The sequence below is a fragment of the Gavia stellata genome, chromosome 6 (genome assembly GCF_030936135.1).
Source record: "Gavia stellata isolate bGavSte3 chromosome 6, bGavSte3.hap2, whole genome shotgun sequence".
Lineage (NCBI taxonomy): Eukaryota > Metazoa > Chordata > Aves > Gaviiformes > Gaviidae > Gavia > Gavia stellata.
The window spans coordinates 47,065,366-47,086,012 of NC_082599.1; the positions used below are offsets into that span (position 1 = coordinate 47,065,366).

A 20,647-nucleotide genomic window follows, 5' to 3' on the forward strand; every position below is an offset into this window, starting at 1 on the left:
AAAAGCTACGCACATGGCAGAGTGCCCCCAGCTGCAGCCACCACCTTGTGTGGGAGCTCCCCACCACAGCAGGGCAGCTGGTTGTCCCCAGGCTGAGGTCCGTATTAGCGGAGAGCTGCTATCCAAACTGTTCAAGTTCACTCGACCTTCTGACGCAGGAAGAAGTCCATCCAGCAAACCTGAGCGGGCAGCGGGCTTCAAGTAGCTGAACACATGCTGGGACTGTCACCTCTTCCACAACAGCAGCTGTATCTGTAGCCAGAGCCCAATTGTCACAGTGGCTTCCACCATATGCAGAAGTCTCTCAAGAGGTTGTGGGGCTTGTGTTGCTGGGACCGTCCACCAATACGAGGGAGTCAGTCCTGGCAGGTACTCCACCAGCTGCAGGAACGGCTTTATAGACAACACTGAGGGCTCTGGACACACCACAGGGCACATAATTGGCATGCTCCTTCTCAGTGCTCATGCTCTGGGAAGTGCCAAAAACACAAGCCAAGTGCTAAGTTAAAGCACTTGCTCTTCCACAGGCTGGAAGATGTTCTTCAACCCACAGACAGAGGCTCATGGCAAAAGGTAATGACTGACTGACAGGTAAGCTGGTGAGGGGTCTGGAGCACAGGTCTGATGAGGAGCGGCTGAGGGAACTGGGGTTGTTCAGTCTGGAGAAGAGGAGGCTTAGGGGAGACCTTATCGCTCTCTACAACTACCAGAAAGGAGGTTGTGGAGAGGTGGGTGCTGGTCTCTTCTCCCAAGTGACAAGTGATAGGACAAGAGAAAATGGCCTCAAGTTGTGCCAGGGGATGTTTAGATTGGATATTAGAAAAAAATTTCTTCACCGAAAGGGTTGTCAGGCATTGGAACAGGCTGCCCGGGGAGGTTGTTGAGTCACCATCCCTGGAGGTATTTAAAAGACCTGTAGATGTGGCACTTAGGGACATGGTTTAGTGGTGGACTTGGCTGTATTAGGTTAATGGAGGGACTTGATGATCTTAAGGGTCTTTTCCAACCTAAATGATTCTGTGATTCTATGACAGCGTTCCTTCAACTAAATCACGGTGAGAAGACGTCAAAGCGGCAATTAAAAGTGCAGTGCTTAAAGAAAAGAGACAAATGAGTTGAACAGAACCATTGATTTTCATTTCAGTATCGTTACATATCTCTTAATTAGAACAGATGTCTCCCTAATCTGTGCAAAACAGAAGAGGACCTGGGAGGTCTGAAATACTGGTTCATCCTCAAATATTACCACCAATTCCCATCTTCTGACAGCAAATCCACTGCCTCAGACTGTGCCAAACCAAACCACTCAGTGGTTCTGGGTCATGTCCTGCAAAGCAGGACTTACTTTGCAGTGCCCAAAGCTCAGATGAAATAATTTTCTCCTCCTTAGACTTGCAAACACCATTTTTATCCCACCATGCACCGACAGTGCCCAGCAAATGCAAGCCTCTCATTCCCTTTGCTGCATGCGTTGTAGCATTGCTTTAGCCCCTCAAAATCCCCATTTGGTTGATTTTGCTCATAGAAAAGACTCCATCAGTCATCAGAGTTTGGTAAGCTCTTTAATGGCAAGCTCATGGTGTAACGACACTGCTGAATGTGATGCCTCAGTGGTGGGAGAGGAAGGAGGATCAGAAGAAAGGCAGGGCTCCACTGAAGGCTTACACCTTTTAAAGCATTGAACAAAAGGGCAACATCTTTTGGTGACCCATTTCACAGTTTTGTAGTCCCAAAGACAGAGAGATCTTCCAGCCAGAAAAATGGTGGAAAGCACTCCAAAGACAGCCTTTGCATGGTGTGGCACAACATGATTTCTTCTTGATGTGTTGAGGTCTGACTTGTCCCTGTATTAGTAAAGGAAAACTTGACAACAAAAAAAAATTGCATTGACTGAAATGCAGAGCTGATGTTTCCACCACCACCCCTGACGATGAAAGCAGACATCCTTTACATGCAGTGTTACCGCAGGTCTTTGTCTACATGAGCAACAGCATGTCGGTACAGAAGGGGAATTTCAAAGTTCAATGTATTTTACATGAAACCAGTGAACTTTACTGTAGTCAGCAGTTAACTAGTTCAAAGAAGTTTTTTTCTGCAGACAAATGAACACCCTTTTTGTTAATCTGTGTATTTGTTTATGACCAAGCTTGTACTGACACTGCAGTGCTATGCGGCTCTGTAGAAACTGGGGTTTGCAATAATGCAGATGCACCTTTAGGGATTGTCTGTCTTTAAAAAAAAATCAGCAATGAGAAAAAAGTCAAACATAGAGCATGTAAATGATAATCTGGCTCACTGAACGTGTGATTGTGGGTAAGTGAAGAGGTTTCCTTCATACACCTGCCACAGACATCAGATACCAACAATGCAACTAAGTAAGTCTCTAAGAAGTCCGATAAAAACCTGAGGTGACAGGGTCTGCCCTTTCAGAGGTAAGGACCAAATTTAAGGAATCTCTTTATTTTAGTATCTGCCTTGGAAGTGACATCCCTGAGCCTTCAGCTCGGTGGTGACTCTGCAGGCACCTCCCCAAGCCCAGCCTGTCACAGGGTCTAAGAGCCGCTGCCCTGACGCGCTCCTGCCTGGCTGTCACGTGAAGGCTTCCCAGCTGCAGCTGGCTGCAGAGACCGGCTGCTGGGGAGGAGGGGAGGTCCTGCCAGAATTAAACAGATAAAACAAAGCATTTCCCTCTGCTCAGCCATTTACAGAAAGGGGCATCCAGCTAGAGCCCCTGAAGGGATCCTGACCCATTTCCCATGTCCTGTGGCCAGATGGAAACCAGCCAGGGCCGAGACCTGCAGACTGGGACAGGCTCCCCAGTGACCGGCAGCCAGAGGGGTCTCATTTGCTGGATGCCCAGCCTGGAAAGCCTCAATGGGTCACGATTTTCAGAGGCTGGATTATTTAGCTAGGCATCGCTCTCTGTGAAAAGATCTTGGATTTGGTGCCTAAAATGACTGCTCTCTTCTGCATAACCCCTGGCCGGCATGGACTGCTCATGGGTCCTCAAGGGATAACGCATCTCCCACACCACCTCATCCCCCTGTGAGAAAGTGCTGCCTGTGCAGAAGGGACAGCATGGCTCAGTAACACACACTGCGCTGAACTGCAGCTCTCACTGATGCACCTGGCTGCAAGCTGTGGGAGATAAAGAGATGTTTCTCTCCCCCTTCCTCCGCTTCTCCTCTTTTGGGAGTGGGAATTTCTGAGAAGAACAGAGCGGTAAGGATGGACACGAGGGAAGGATGGACATGGGGTAAGGATGGACACAAGGTAAGTATGGATGAAGTGGTAACCTCACCTCCTGCCACAGCTAAAGCTGACTGTGATTAAAATAGCCATGGACTTCAGCCCTGGGTTCCAGTGAAAGATCAGGAAACGTGTTGAAAGCGGCTGGGAATCTGTCCTGTATGGCAGCTTTCCAAAGCAATGTCCACAATGTTATTGCAATCACTTTTACTGTCACAGTCTTATGTCCCACCTTGCGAAGGGGGAAAGGGCAGTTACCTATTAAGGGATGTTGTAGCAGAAACTCCTCCCTGCTGCCCCCAGCCACCATCTCACACCTTACACGGGACACAGCGCCAAGACGCAGCAGCTAGTGTGCAGGTCACTGATGCAGGAAAACTAACTTGGGCTACTGCCATCAAAAGTGGCGTTCTTACAAGCATGCGACTTTCAAAGGCACAGCACTATGCACAAACTGCCTGGAAAACTGCCCAGAGCAGGGCAGGAGGTGGAGCTGAAGTCTGGTAGGGTTCAGGTCATCATGCTCAGGGGTGTGCTATTCCCCACGTTTCTGCGAGGGAACAGTCTGCCCGTTTTTTCTCTCATAAGCAAGTCCTTTTAAGAGGTGTTACTGTGCATCTAATAAAGCAGCTTCCTGCCCCCTGACTACTGCTCCTACCTACTCACACAGTATCATAAATAATCATGTTGGGGAAGAGAGGAGGAGAAGGCTTTTCAGTTTGCCTTTTCTCCATCCCTTCCTCTCTCAACCATCTCAATGCATTCATCAGGCAGGACACTAATGGAAAAACATGACCAAGCTCAAGGCCCCAGTTATGTCCAGAGCAGCTTTTTTATACACTGCATCAGTTCAATAAGCAGATATTTGGCAGGATGGTTTGGGCTGTCTCAGAAATCCCATCATCTTTCTGAAAGGGGCCTTTCTCACTGTTGCTCCTGCTACCCAAACCAGTTGTTACATTTCTGAAATCTACTCTTCCCTCTGGCATCCCATGTATTTCTCATTCCCCAAGCAGCACTCTGCTCATTGCATTCATGCAACTCATACTCAGAAACACCAGTTCTGCAAGAGGTTCTGCTCTGGTGTATTTATATTTAGCTAGAGCATGAAATGCCTATGAGACAAGGGCGAGGGAAAAGGGAGGCTCTTCTGTGTCCTTTCACTAATGGTTTGCTTTGCTAATGCATACCTCTTTTCACCCACTTTATACACTGATGAGCAAATGATACTAATGGTCTCTTTTACAAAAGGCTTAAGGTGGGACCTTCAAAAGAGTTACCCTGCTCCCACTGAATTTCATGGAGGCCTGGATGCATAACTGGAGGCCTGCCTTGAATTCCCAGTTGCTGAGATCCACCCCAAGCTCAGGGCAAGACAATGGCAGAGCTCTGAACCCACATCTTCTCACTGCGTCCCCAGGCTTGCAAGCATTTACGCATGTGTTCACAAATCTTGAGTCTCAGTCCGGCAGCCTAGCCACTGGGTCATGCCACCCCTGGTGAATTACTGAATGGCTACTAACCTCAGTATGTGGTGGGAGTGAGGGAAAAATAAAATAGAAATAAAATATAAAAATACTTTGTAATGCAACGAAACCAGTTCTGCACCTCTTGCATTGTTTGCCAAGTATGGAACGAGTAATAAGGTAATACAGAAATGTATTTGGTCAAAGTAAGCAATCAATATTTTTTGATAAAATACATTCTACATTAATGGTCATTCACATTTAATACACATGTAAATTAAATTTTCTGCGTATAAAATTCCAGTTTATTCTCAGTGCTGCCTGCATGCTTCAGTTCAGCAGCAGGGCTCAACACATTTGGCTCTCAGCAAAGTGAGAAGGGACAGGAGCACTCAGCTCTCTGCAGGACCAAGCCTCACGCATCCCCTGGAGCGCCCGGTCCTGCAGGTCCTGTTTGAACAAAATCTTGCTGGCTTCAGTGGGAATTTTGCAGGGGTGAGCGCTGCAGAAGGGCACCCCGGCCGTCCAGCGCTTGCAGTCTGATGTGGAAGTCACCCAAATGGCATATGGCATTCCGAAAAAAAAGTGAGTTAGTGAATACAGAAAATAATGTATCTACATAATTTACAGCGTTATGTTTGCTTGCAACCATACTAATGCTCAACTGCTCATTAACAATTCAATCAATATGCAGGGAAAGGTAGCAGAGTGCAGTACATATTACAACCTCCTGTATGCAATTACAAGCACAGGCTCTTACAGTCTTTCCCCATTTCATGAATTCCTGCCTCTCCCGCCGCCATCCAGAGCCCAACTGTCCATTGAGCCTCGTGGAGTCAATCCTTCCCGGCACTTAGGCCAGTTCAGACTGCGTCCACACCTCCGCCACAGGCCCCTAACACCATGCAAGGGGTGCAAGGCGCCTTCGGCTGCGGGTCCTCAGCTACCACCCATGTCCACCCCTGCACCCCCCCCTCTGTTGTGCTGGCACTCGTCTCTGCAGCCACACGCTGAACCAGATGGTGGGACTGATCCGGCTGGAAGACTGCCTGTCCATAAAAAGGCAGAGTGTTACTTCCCAGCTAGACCAAGCCCGCAGCCCGGCTCACAAGGCAGCCATGCCCGCGGCTTGTGCAGGTGTGCGTGTGGGAGCGTGCACGTGCGTGTCGGTGCCAGACACCTGCACCTAAGCAAAATGGGTGCAAGTGGCTAGCAAACCTGAATGGCAGGACTTTGCCTCCAGCTTGCGCTACTGTAAATTATGTTTTGCATTACGTTACAGCAGAGGAAAGTCAGCCCCAAAAGATCTACTTGTATGACCAAAGGATTGGATGCTACAAAGAGAAAGGTTCTCCCGAGGCAAGGCTCTGTTTAAGGTTATGGCATGTTTTAGCTGGAGAGGAAAGAAAAACTTAGGGACTTAAAGCAGGGATGGAAACCACTGGTCTTACACTTTATTTTAGTAAGCAAAAAGCCTATTGCTGCTGTACAGTGTTATACAATGAACTGCCACGGTTCTTACGCCACTAGTCCATAGAAAATGTGCTGCGACTACCATGTTTATGCCTGCATGCCGAAAGAATGTACAAAGTTGCATTAAGCTGTTTCTCTTCCACTTTTTTTTTGATATTCTTAAACTCTGACTTTCACAGTGTTGCAGACACTTCTGTGCATACTCAGGTACCACACACCATCCTGGTTATGGAAGGTCTTTGCCCCAGATTGGAAAAATCAAGTGCTACGCATCTCTCAAGCCACCATCAGAAATGTAAACAACCAAGAAAACTTGCTCTCTTAAGTAACCTTGAAAAAAAAAGTCTTTAAAAAATCTATTGAAAAGGAGACATTGCTAACAACAGGGTTTTCAAAATGGTGCGAGTTGTTTCTAGGAGTTGTCCAAGCATTTTCTCTTCGCTCACTTTTTGTTTTTATAAAGCTAATTCTGTACAAAAGGGCTTTTGAAGCGTGTGACCTTCATTTTACGATTTTTAAAAAATTGGAAAAAAAGGAGTAAATTTAGAAACATTTTGCTCGATTGTGGAAAACAGCTGTATTACAACAGAATCCCCTTTGCTTCTTATATTTTCAGTACAAAAGGCAAGTAAATAAAGAGACCCTGCATCTTCACAGTCTGGCACTCATCTGAGTCACTTAAATCTACACAAAATAGGTATAAAATATGAGGGGTTTTTGTCTTCTTTGTACCAAGACCCCACCAAACCCCTCTGGGGAGCAAGTCCCCAGCTAAGTAAAACCTCACTAGTTTTTGTATCAGCCAAAGTAGTAGTATTTTAGCTTCCCTCCAACGAGATGTAAACGCCCGGACCAGCTGAAAGGCCCAGGGAGAGGAACAGGTCCAGCATAATTTTAAGAGCCAGGTGCTGGTTTATACCCTTATGGCTTCAAAGTTAAGTTGCACTTCAATTCACGATGCCACGAGGTTTGAGTAATAATTTAGCAGTGTATTAAAAACAGCGAAGCTTAAAGTTGGTTGTCATGCAGAAGTGGGATAGGCAATGGCTAATTTTTAATTGATTTGTATGAAAGCAGCATTTGGCTTTGGATCAAACAGTGTCCAAGTACCAGGGTTGGTTGTAACGTGTACTGCTGATACTAATTACTCCCAGTTATTAATCCAGCACTTGTAAACTCAGGTGTCAGTAAAATGATATCAGTATGTCTGACACCAATACTCCCCTGGATTTCCCACTTCCCATTATTTTTGTTAAGCCTTCATGTGCACTTCTGCAGTACCAACCACTATTAAACTAGTGTTTTTCAGGAGAAATCTCTCCAAGTTTGGTACTTTGTCAAAACCCATAGCTGTTGAATGAAAAACAAAGCGCAGGTTGCGTTTGCTCTCTGCGTGGTTTCCTCGGAAAGGTCACTGGTGAGGACTCGGCACTCTCACCTCATGCTTCCTACATTCACAGTACTCTACATTCATGTCAGCGAACGCTACTCTTGAACACAAATCGAAGAGACAAGTCAGCGACAAAACTACTTCTAGACTGATAACAGCAGAATGCTACCAAGACAACTCCATAGAAAACCCACTGAAGCAGGAGCAAAATTCAGGTCACTTCTTAGCAAAGCTCATCACAGATTATTATTATCAAATTTTTTTTTTTTAAAACCATTTTGTAAAACTTTCATCCTGGGAGCCAGATATCCCCATGTGATGCGCTAATTCGAACAGGCTAACGTGGGACCACCTGACCCCACCTGGTACCAAAGGCTTCCGAATTTTTTAGCTTCTCAGAAAATCACTGCTGACTGACACCCATCTGTTGGTGATCAGCTTCTGGTTCCTCTTCTTCCACATCTGCGTTATATTCTTCAAATGCATCATCATCAACATCTGGAAGCCCAAGTAACTACAAAGAAGAGAAAATATTGTGTCATAGCGAATTACCCGCTTCGCTGCAAATCGTCACACAATACCTAGGTGCCACTTCTTGAGAAGCTCAAACCCTGGAATAATAGTATTGCATAACGATCTCAACTCTCTTTGTCCCTCCTGTGATAGAGAAAGATTTGAAAATGCATCCTCACACCAAATTAACTGCTCAGAGACCAGAAGATAAATAAAACCAAAGCAAAGCACTTGCAAAAAGCTTTGCGTTCTTCCCTGAGGTCATATCGCGAATTGTTGAGTGTTCAGACTTGGCAGTGGTTTAACTACTGGAGCAGTAGTTATCTCGGTTTAAGATTGTGTTCGGCAACCCTACAAAAGCCAAAGAAGAATGCATCCTCATGCAGAACCGGCTAGTATGGAGTAGGCAAGGAGTCCCTCAAAACCTAAAGATCCCAGCATGTTAAGTGCTTCTCTTTTACCCTTCACTCCATCATACCAGATGAAGCCTTGCACGCTGGGTGAAGCCCTCGCAATGAGAAATACTGCATATTCAACTCAAAATTGCCCGAGTCCCTTTAAATTTCTGCAAATTAGATTTGGGCTTGTGAAGAACGGCCAGCCCATCTTCCTTGTACAGCGTCTGGATGCCTCCACCTGATGGCTCCCATCACTGCAACGGCACTTGTTTGCTACAGGAAAAGGAACAAACAGCGATGTTTGAACTTTTCCCCTCTCCTCCAAAAGGTTGCCAAGTCAACAGAAGTCAGGAAGACAGATAAACCAAATAAGTCAAAATAATGCATCTGTTGTGGAAATCTCGTATTAGAATCCTACACTAGTAGCTATTAGCATGCACAGAGCAGAATCACACGCCAGGCGTTATTGGGAATACCATGTATTTAGCTTGCCAGGGCTGGAAGAGCAGCACAGATGCATGCAACATTCTGTTTGGAGAGTGACGCAGCTGTTAGCTCTCAAAAGAGGCAAAACCCAGAGAAATCAGGAGGAGTGACACTCTCTAGGTGGTAGCATAAAAATGAGAAGGCTGTGACGAGGCAGATTTTTAGGGACCTAAACTAATTTAGTCTGATCAACATTCAAAATTATTCAGCGGGTACAAAGACAATACACAGAATTAGCCTCTGGGTCCAATAAAGCTTGTATTCCTCACTGCCACTGAGAGAAAAACAGCTTTTTAGTTCCAGGGTTTCTTCGGCAGGGAAATGGAAGGAGAATTTGCTGAGTAAACCCCCTCCTTTGCATTTTCAAAATACTTATGGAGAGACCCCAAGCTGAAAATGTTCTTGTTTTCTGAGCAGAACAAAGAGTAAATATTCCTATGCACACATATTTTTTGAAATCAAATGCTTAACTGAATGTGAAAGAACTTGGTTCATTTTCAGGATGCGGGGGTTTTGTTTCATGTTGAAGCTAAAATTAAAATACTCATTTTCTAAAACGCAAAAGCAAGGCCTCTAGACTTTCTTATCCACCAGTATTATTTTCACCAAACTGATTTGCTGTATTCAAATTAAACGTGAGTGTTGTACTGCTCCATTTATATCACCCGGCAGAAAGAGCTTTTACCACATTTTTTCTGCCCAGCTCTGGTTATAATTCCTCCTTTATTTGCAGGGAAATGAGCCACATGAGCCTTCATTTCATGGGATACTGTAAGCCTTTCCCATGCAAAATTAGCACCAAAAACACAACACACACCACAAGAATGGCAAAGACGCGCACGATGCCAAAGGATGGGGAGCACGTGTCCTGCTCTTCACACATCCCCTCTCCCTTTGCCCTTGGGGGGGAATCTCCTCTTCCTGGCGCAGCGTAAATCAAAGAGTGATGCCACTGACATTAGAGGTTTTACAGAGCATAGGGAGGATGGGGATGGGATGTTCCTCCAAGAGAGGCGCAGTTTTGTTCGCTCATGGACATTTTAGGATCTTCCAAGACACCAAGGACCTCAACCATGCAGGTCCTGCTTTTGGGGGTAGCTTACCACAGGACTGTGGTCCCTCACCACTGTTAACCCCTTAGTGCTCTTCGGACTGCCGTCACAAATCAGCCTACACCTTGACCCCAAGGAAGGAGGATCAGGGTCCAAAGTGCAGGGAGCTCTACAAACATTGGGTCAAAGCAGAAAGGAGGGTGTATAAAAGATGAGGGCAAAATAAGATGATGAAGGTGGCCTGAGTTGACTCTAGACCACCTCCCATCCTGTCTTCTTTCAAACACACTAGTTTCTGCTTCTAGTCCAGATCTACTTCATATATTAAAGTATCAGCTATGTGGCAGACTTGAAACAGCCAAACAGCCAAGGGAACAAAACTACCAGGTGTGGATGCATGGGGAGAAGGAGGACAGGAGGGTGGGGAGGAGGGAAGGAGGACAAAAACCAGCGGCAGCACTGCCTGAACTACGTCTATTTACTCCTGCTGGCCAAACTACCCATCTGGAGGTAAAGGAGAGGTCACTGGGATGTGTGTGAATTCAATGAATATGGGATAAATGGCTTTAACACTGCAGACTCCCTAGTTCAGATGTAGGCTTTCTAGCCTGAAGGTGAACTCAATGCGGGAGCCCTGGAATTCGCTGCTGAATTGAACGATTCATGTTTTGGTTCTCCGCAAACCGCCAGTTGGTGTGATGTCTCTCAGGCATTTTTTATTTCTTATTTGTGTCTTTCTTAACTCTTTCAAAGTGCCCTGATTTTATACAAATAACCTAGCAGTTTTTAAGACTCAAAAGCAGAGTGACATTGCCGCCTACCAGAAGCTGACGTACAAGCACACTGAAAAATAAACCAAGTACAAGACCGAGCTTTAGCAGTCCACACAATGCTACACTAGCGATAACATGGTTCTGTCACATCCTGGTGTGAAGGGCTTAGTTTCAAGGCAGACGTGCTTACAAGCACCAGCATGGATACCTCTGGCACCAGAGAGACAAGGGCGTCAGAGGAGCTGGGATGCTCTGAGGCAAATAGTGGTATTTAAGCCCAATGTTCTTGATATCACTTCATCTATCTGCGTGGTGTCTGGCACTTTTGGATGCTCCCTGAATAAGTGGATAATAAGGCAAATCACAGAGTTTTGTGGAAAGTGATCCAGGAAGGCAGTAATGGGCAGAGACAACGTGCCCCCCATCACCTTCAGTAAAGAAACAGCTTGACCTTGTCTACATCAGGATTTAGACGTGCGGTTTAGCTGTTGCAGGTTAACCAACGCTTTTTAAAAGCCTCCTCTTAAATAAATATCCTGCCCTGGCACTGTGTTTATGCCCATAAAACATAAGGGAGAGATGCCTGAGAGCAGCGAGGGGTGGTGAGCAGCCCCCAGACCGCCCTCATTGCCTCCTGCGCCCAAGGAAGAGCAGTGAGCGGAGGGAAATCTCTGTCTCTCACTGACAGGAATGCTAACCGCTGGGCATCCCCACTCTTACTGCTTATGAAACACGGGGCCCAGCAGTGTGAGCAGCCAGTCCCTTCCCACGCTACAGCCCCAGGGTAAGCCTGCAGACACAGCTGGGCTGTTACCACGAAGGTGCAGAGCAGGGCTGAGATGAGTTACTGGGTGAAAACTGGTCTGGGAGCCTTCAATTAAGAGAGGACAGGTGCTCGTGCCATGTACGAGGGCATGGAGAGCTGCAGATGCGCCACCAGTGTCTCCTCTTAAACATTTCCCTTCAAAGGGCCCCAACAAAGACTTTCGAAACTGTCTAATAATCTTGGATGTCCGGCTGGAAATACCGAAATGAAAGAGACTTTCAGAAGGTGCTTACCTAGCACATGCTAAAAACCCGGCCCCTCCTCAGTGTCTCAGACTGAGTAGCCAGGACCACCAGACACTTCAGAAGAGCCCGGTCTGACCTTCAGCACCAGTTGTTCCTGAACTGCCATTTTTCAAACCGAAATTTGCCAGACTGGTCCCCGACAGCAGACTTGGTTGGGGTAGTGAAGAAGAAATGCCCTGCAAATGTGCTGTTACCTCCACGCTCACAGCAAGGTGGTTTCATTAGCAAACAGGTCCAGCAGAGAAAGGATGGGGAACAGTGCAAAGTAATGCCAAGGAAGTAATTTCCCCATACTGATGAAAAGTGGTTTTGTTCTGGCAAAGGCCCAAGGGTGTAAAATAACTGTTTCCAGACATCCGTTGTAACACCCTTCACTTTTAAAAATCTATCCTACCATGCATGTGCTATTTTTAATAATTACAATAAGGGGAAAACGTCAATACATTCCTTATTAGACTTGTCTACATACAACCATACCTTGAATGATACAACTGGTTTTGTTATGCTGATGCAAATCACTCAATACTAGGTCAAAGAAGAATCTGAGAAACTTAACCTCTGTGGTACATCCAAGAGAAAATAAAGAGGTACTTGACTACAGTCTACAAGAGGTCTGATAATTGAGGACACCGTTCTTGAGCAGACAAAAGCATAAAGCAATTCAACAGTTAAGAAGCAAAACTAGAAAAATGCAGGTTGTAAATAAAAGTTTTTCACAGGAGCATAACTAACGATGAGAAGAAAAAGTGCCCAGTGGTGTTGTATCCTTTAAGTCACCTGAAGACCTTACATCAAGACCAGGTGTCTTTGGAAAAGATACACTCCAGCTGAACCATGATTTATGTGCTCAGTGGTGGAAATCATGGGGTGAAATGTGATGTATTAACAAAGGGCCCAGACTAAATGAGCATAATGGTTCCCCTCACTTTGAACCTTCTTATTCTGAAGAGCAGCTTAACTTGGTTTGACCGAAGCCAATTTCTCAGCAACTTAAGCTATGCTGAAATAAATGTGGTTTAAGTGAAATACGTGGTCTGTACCAATTTAATTAAGTCTTTTTGAAGTCCTCTTTAGTTAAACCAATGGAAGTTTCTCCTCAAAGACACAGCTTTTCTGAGCAGGAGAAAACAGCTATGAAGATCCAAGAGCCAAACACTGTTCTGGGAAACATATTTATATTTTTGTGTGTTTTCACAACTACAAGCAGCTGTACTGACAGATCAGATTTCCAGTCCTTTCTAAGAAAAGTGTGCATCTGTTCTATTTATTTCCAGTCTCTCAAAGGATTCTTTAAAACGATGCTCTTTTATGTCGACCAGCTGCGGCGGTCCGTGGCAAGGCAATGCAAGGGTGTAACACAGGGAGGACTGGTGTTCTCATATCGGCACTCCAGGCCCTCCCTTTTGCTCTAAATACGTGGGATACATTTTCAGTCTTCTAGATTAGTCAGCCAGAAAAAGAGAGGAGGGAAAAACGTCTACATTTTCAGTTGAGTGTAAAAACGTCCATCAGTCAGGTTTCCCATGGACATCACAGGAGCATGGCTCTGGCAACAAACCTCCGCTCTGCTTTGCACCAGCCCCTTACCCAGACCAGGGCACTCAAAAGGAGAGGCTGTGCAACGGGAGGATTTGGCAAAAATGAAGGACAACGGCCAGCCAAGACACCTCACCCTGATGCAACCCAGGCTTTGGCCCAAATCGTAGTGTTAAACAAGGACAGAGAAAGCTGAGTAGCAGCAAAGCAGAAAAATAGACGAACCCTCCCCACAAAATCCAGCTTCTGCTCCAACTCTTCTCAAGCAGTGACCAAACTGGTGTTTGCAAATACCAAGTGGCAACCATCCTAACAGCAAAATCTGGACCACTTGAGGAAAAAAAAGCCAACCCTGAAATAAAACAAACCACTCTGAGGAGAAACAGTATTTCCAGCTTCCCAGAGGTTTACTCTCGCTACTCAGATCCTCGCAAAACTCCCCAATTCCAGTGCCAGGAAATAACTCTGCCACAAAGTCCCGTGGTGCTGACTCGCATCCCGTTCCTCGTTCCGAGTCAGCACTGCATCAGCAGGACTGGAGCCCCTGCTCCCTGCGCAGCTGGGGAGCCGGTGCCACCGGCTGCCGCGCCAGTTGGCCTCCCACCCCGCATGGGAATCTCACCCTCTCAAAGGCAGAGATGGAAATAAAAAGGCAGCTGGCTTCCAAGAAACAATTTCCAATTGCCTGATAGTAGCTTACGTGCTAAGACCCCTGTGTCCAGGCAGCTGACTGGAGATGTGAGTCCCCGCAGAAGAAAAACTACCTTGTTCCATCCAGTGCTATCCTATTAGAAGTCACAGGTAACTGTCAATGTTTCGAAGTAAAAAAGAGGCACTTACGGGTCTGAAGGATTTGAAGACTTTTTCCAATATTTCATGGAGTGTCTTTTTCCCACAGGAAGAGATGTAATCCTGCGCCAGCTGCAGAAAAGGTAAGCAGTCCTCACTTTCGCTCCACACGTGCTGAAAGCCAACAGCAACACAAGAAAGAAAAGGCATTAACAGGAATTCACGCTGGCCTTTCCATGTGATTTTATAAGGTGACGCGTTGTAAACATCTGCCAAAGTACACTGGGCCCCCTGCAGTTCAGACCCACAGTGGGGACGGGCACTGCAGGCTGTTTCAGAAGCCACGCTTCTGAGGAGGAACCTTGATTTTATTAACATGATGCACCAGAAAGCAGGGAGATCGATCCAGAAGAGAAAATGCCGTATGACTGCACCAGCAACAAAGGGTACGCATGTCTTGTGCGCGCGCATTTTACAAGTAAAGGTGTTTTCATCTGACATCAGCCCTGCTCAGACCTGGAAGTCACGCTGGGTTTTCTCTTCTTCTGCATCATCCGCTGCAACAAAGCCCTCGGGAAGAGCTAAAGCATCTCTCTGTCTTCCTGGTGTCAGTGCAAGTGTGATGCGACCCTGGAGGTGGAACTTGATGTGTAATTCTCTTGACGATGCAGAAGAAAAGATGCAAAACATACCCGCAGGTTAGACACAGAGCCAAGGCGAGACATTTGGGCACTCACAACATCCTGACACTTCATGCCTCCCTCCCTGTTTTGAGGTTTACTCCTCCTAGACCCGAATCGTCTCTTCCCAGGCAGGCACGTTTAAACCCAATGGGATACTCCTCTTGTCTTGCTCTTGCTTCGGAGATGCTGATTCCCCAGCCTGGCTCTGTGAAGGCTCTCCCAAAATTGATGCTTATTCTGCTGCTATGAGGTTGGCTGAAACAGAGCAATGGTGGAAGCACTCAGGCAACAATGCTTCTTGCACATAAGGGCAGCACGCAGCACAAGCTAATGCATACTTTTAAAGACCTTCTTTTAGAAGACTTTGTGCATAGGACTGTCTTAGGCAGTCTGCTACACAGAGAAGCGTAATACTGCAAAATTGGTTCGAGACTCTGATGCCTCTATTTTTGCACAGCAGCTCTTTCCCCCAAAGTGCTGTGCAGCTTTTTACTGTGCTATAAACAGTACGTTATGCTCAAACAAGGAAAGAGGAGGGTCTCTCTGAAGCTTAACTAACATTCAGGGAAAGAGTCAGAACGACAGATGTTTCAATCCCTAACATAAGGCTTGCATGTGGTCTTCCTGTTCAGTAGTGAATACCTGCCAGGGATGCAGTTTTACACTTACCGAAAGAAAACTCTACTTAACATCATCTAGGCTGCATCTTTAAGATGAAAACTGTAACTACCTTGCTATGAACCTCACTTGACCTATATTTTCTTTGCTGCTTGTTGCATTTTGCAAGCATAAACATAGTGAAATGTTTTGTTACGAAAAAAGCCCTGCCGTACTGAGTAGGTTCTGCTCTTTCCATATAACCAGAGCCATCTTTTAACCAGCCTGGCAATAAAAATAAGTTCTTTACAGTCTTGCCAACTCTCAAAGGCACATACCACAAGCCTCATGATACTTCATGCCATCTTAGAGCCATGGGCCTTGCAGTCCTATAAATATACAACCAAATCTCAGCTTCTGTTTACAAAAAAACCCCAAACAAATACATGTCTGCACTTTGTGACTTCTATGGCCTAAAAAGGCAGAAGGTACGTGAAGTGAACTCAAACAAACCCTCTTTAAAATATCAAACGAACCCTTTCAAATCACAGCATTTTAAGAACAGCCTCGAGACTCTGGAGGTCTGGCCCACAATTTCTTAATACTTGGGGTTAGCAATAACCATTTGGTTACTTCTAATCTTTGCGTCAAACTTAAGAGCTGGATGTTGCAGCATGGCAATTCACGGCTCATGCTAAACCTGTTGTAATTGTTTATATGTCTAAAACGATTATGACTGCTCACATCCTGATTCTTGTTTAAACTGTGGCTTCTTTTGACTACCAGAGCTATACACAGGAGCTTCCACAGAAATTAAAATCAGGCCCTGCCCTATTATAAATAATAGCTAGTTCATTCCCCAGGGAAAGTTAACCCCATGGTGCCCTATCATGTTTTTACAGCCTCTTTTCAAGCTGCACCATGTTTTAGACTCCAGCGTGAATTTGTCAGCAGTAGCACAGAATAAGATGATCTAGCACGAGGGGAAAACCTAAGCGAGTAACTTGATCACTGAGCCTTTGAAGAGACTTTTTTGCATAGCATCGTAAGGCAATAAGCAAGTAAGGCTTCCAACAATTTCCACATCTGCAGAAGATTTACAACTATGGCTGTAGCAACAAACACACTATGAAAGGTCTCACGTGCCATTAGTGCATGCATCCCATTCGGAAATGGTTTGATTTCACCTTCCCTCCCAAGAAAAATCCTTAACCGTAATAAAGAGCAGGGTTATAACACCTATACGCTCAGCTGCATCCACAGTTCTTTGTGGACGTTCAGCTCTGCACCGAGGCAGTGCAGGAACTGAGTCTCACCACTGACTCATGCATCTCCAGAGGAACCTGCAAAAGGAATTTTGGCCGCTCAAATAAAAACAAACATAATTTGAGGATTCAACTCTTGCTTAGAAAGTTAGAGCAGTCAGTGGGGCTGCTCATACGGAGATGCTTTTCCTGGAAAAACCCTGACGCCTGAGAACCTCTTTGCAGTGGGAGAAGCGGCTGCTGGCAAACCGGTGGACCACAATGCTCAGCCGTGGCTGCACAATAAAAAAATATTAACCTCATCATCCGAGTACGTGTTTTCCAAGCTTGCCCAGTTTTGCTCACCGTTGCTTTGTGTCGCTACAAAAGTGCACAGCCACTAATTTCTACCTCAGCTGACCTAGGATCATGGTTAAATTATTTAGTTCAGCATCTACACACAGTACATAGCTGGGGCGATTCATAGGGTTGCATCTGGAGGGGTTTGCTTTTCCTCACGCCTTTAGATGATTCAGTGTTGCTGGATGACAGAGTCACTTGCTGGACCACCTTTTTCTAACCAGCCCACCTGCTGAGCATGGCAGCAAACTTTTTCTTTGTGGGGATAATTTGACTTGCAGAAAATATTCAGACTCATTGATTCTAAAATATTTTACAGGAAATCTTGCATCAAGGTGGCATCATGTTTTTATTTGCTTTATAGGTTACTTTAAATATCAGCAATAACACGGTGACAAAACAAGTGACATAGCATCGCAACCCTCACCCTCATCGGTTATGGATATACAAGTGCAATTAATTTTTTGAGAACACCACAAGCCTCAGGAACTAAATTATTCGTAGTTCAGCTATCTAAAATGCTGATTCAGAGAGTTTTAGTATCCAGGTGGTACTGAAAATGCCAGTAGGCATCTAGATGGGTCTTCTGTACCCCCCAGCACGTTAAAAACCTAGCCCAAAGATACCTTTACAGGAAATTAAAATTGTATGATTGTTGTGATCTGGAATCTCTGATTTTATACCAAATTCAGAGTTAATCTCCCCCAGATTGCATCTTGGCAACCTTTCCATGTTTTTCTCCTCCTCATTTCTAAGTTCATCATGCTCATCATTTCCTCCTTACAAGTGGGTTATCATGGACTTCTGTGGCACCTCCTACATAGCTTTTTAAGTTGCATTATTATGAAATGAAGATGTAAAGAAAGAGAACAAGAATACCAGGCACCAGATGCTTATTAAATGTGAGGCTGTTTTATAAGAGTCACAGGGTGCAAAAAGGCTGTAAAGTGTGCCACCGTGAATTCTGTTTATATTTACTCACTTTCACACTCCATTGTGTTACTGGAGCCATGCAACAAGGCTCAAGTGCAAATGAGCATCAGTCCCCTGGCTTGCATTAAGTCCCCTTAAAATAAACTTCAGCCTGTAATTGCACGTAGAAAGGAAACTTATCTTCTGGAACATAAAAAAGAAAATGACTGCAAAAACCAAGATAGCCAAGCTGGGAGCAGAAATGAAGTCCCACAGTGCACTAGGAGCAGAAAACATGATGCTGGTGAATCAGCTCATTAGTGGTTCTTAATCGCATTAAAGCGACACCATCAACAGGAAAAGAATTAAGAATGACACCTATCTGCCTGTCTTAAAAGTATTATTACTACAAAAAGTGCCTTCAGTAATAATGCCAAAAAAAGACAGAAGAAAACACCGCTTCTAGTTTTGCACTGTTTACGTTCTGCATTTGACAGGAGTTGGCCCTTCTGCTCAGTTTTACTACTGGCGGCTCTGGGCAGGGATTCCTTCCCACAGCAACGCTGGAATGAAAATATTTGCCAAAAAAAAAGGGAAAACGTGGTTGCAAACCCACAAAAAATTGGCCAGTGTTGGAAGCATGGGAATAGGGTCTGAAACTGCTTAAGATTTTTTTTTAAAGTTGACTAGATTTTGTTTTGAAAGAGTTTGCTCAATTATTGAGCAGCATATAATGAAACAATACACGTCTAAGAAAAATAATGAGCTTTCTTTGCAATTTCCGATATCATTAGCATCCAGTCACAGCTTTAGCCTAGTCCTGCATTGGGTTCATACGTATCCCCGCTTAACAGTCCAGCAGGCATGGCCCTTTCTGGGCACAGGCATCTCTAGAAGGGAACGAGCACTGGGGTTTGACAGGCTTACAGGTGCTGGGAAGATGGGTGTGCGGGGCTAGTCCCACCGTGGACCAGCAGAATCCACACCCAGAGATGCCTCAGTGCCACGGCCGGGACTGCGGCTGAAGGTCTCCTGTATCCCTGGACAGATGCATAGCTAAACTCCAGATAGTTCCATAGTTCAGCATGACCATCTGCCCGACACAATAAATAAATGTCCTGCTCGCTGGGATTTGTGGTCCTGGAGAAGTCACTTCACTGCTCTTTGTTTCCATGAACCCATCTGTCAAATGGGTTCATACCGCACTTACCTGTTGGAAAGGGAATTAATTAACATTTGTCAAGCAGGTCGAAGGATGAAAGTTGCTCCGGAAAGGGAAGGACCTACAACGTTCCTACAACAATGGTCTGTGCTAGGAGCTAATTTTTAAAAAATAAAATAAAATCCTTTCACTGCAGTTAACTGGCGCTTTGCAGGTCGCCAACCCCGTGGCGAGGTGCCGCTTTTCGGAAACTCTTCTTGCACTTCTGCTTACCAGCGGGAGGGCCCGGGGCGGAGGGGAACAGCCCACCCCCAGCCCCCATCCCAAAGCCACGGGTTGTTTTCCCGGTGCCATTTCTGCACAAACTCGCCGCGGCGCTCCGCGAGGGGCGGGGAGGGGCGGCGGCGGCGCCAGGCCGGCACCTGCCCGGGTCCCCCAGCCCCGGCGGCCCCGGGGGAGCGGCGGGGGGGGCGCGGCCCTCCTGTCATCCTGACTCCATTTTATTCCTGCCCATTCTCCATTTGCCGTGACAGCCCTGCCAGTCCGCCCGTCCCTGCGCCCTGCCCCGGCCCCGGCCCCGGCCCCGCGGGAGGATGGAGGGGGCCCCGGGGGGAGCACCAGCTGCAGCCCCCGCGGGGCGCAGACGGGGCGGGGGGTGGCTCGCATCCCTCCTGCCCCCCCGGAGCCGGCAGCCTCCCCGGGCCGGGGTGATGGGGACGCCGGGGGGGGTCCCGGCCCGCAGCCCTGCCCGCGGGGCCGCCCCCCCACCGGCAGCGGACTCCATTTTGCAGACTGTGGTGCGCGCTGGGGAGGATCCCCCCAGCCCCCCGCCACTCCCGCCCCAAAAGCCGGGCGCCCCCGCAGCCCCCGGCACCACCGCCCTCCATCCCCGCATCCCTCTGCCCCTCCCGGGCACGGCCCCGTCCTCCGCCCCCCCCGGCGCTCCCCTGCGGGTGCTCCCCCAAGCACCGGGGACCTGCACGGACGGAGGGGGGAGTGTCCCAAAGCGGTGCAGGGACTGCCCGCCCGTTCATGCACACGCACGGATACCCACGCACGCCCGTGACCGCTCCCCGCTCCCCGGGGCACTCACGAAATTGTCGCCGCAGGCGGCCTCCGGGCAGAGCACGTAGAAGGAGACGCCGGGCTCGGCGTAGAAGTCCATGCGCCGCTCCGTCTCCTCGGCGGCGATGAGCTGGAAGGGCGTGCGGGCGCACCACCGCTCCGCCGCCTCCGCCAGCGCCTCGAAAGCCATCGCCGCCGCCGCCGCCGCCGCCGCGATCCGCGCCCGCCCGCGCACCCCGCGCGCACCGCCCCGCGCCCGCCCCGTGCGCCGCCCCCCGCCGCGCGCGCCGCCCCCCGCCTCGCGCCCCGCGCCGGGCTCGCGGCCCCGGCCCCGGCCCCGGCCCCGGCCCCGGCCCTGCCGCGGGTGCGGCCGCGGAGGGGAAGAGGCGTCAGGGCTCGGCCGGACGCCGCCCGGGAGGGAGTTTGCT

General features: G+C 47.4%; 1 protein-coding gene across 1 annotated transcript; it reads right to left on the bottom strand.

The window, feature by feature from the left end:
• Window positions 1–7,977: 7,977 nt before the first annotated feature.
• Window positions 7,978–20,409, bottom strand: MTURN (maturin, neural progenitor differentiation regulator homolog). The gene is made up of 3 exons (XM_059819057.1): window positions 20,248–20,409; window positions 14,248–14,370; window positions 7,978–8,092 (listed from the first exon to the last, which is right to left on the bottom strand). The coding sequence occupies exons 1-3, from the start codon at window positions 20,407–20,409 to the stop codon at window positions 7,982–7,984; spliced, it is 396 nt and encodes a 131-aa protein (XP_059675040.1). The 3' UTR covers window positions 7,978–7,981.
• Window positions 20,410–20,647: the final 238 nt, after the last annotated feature.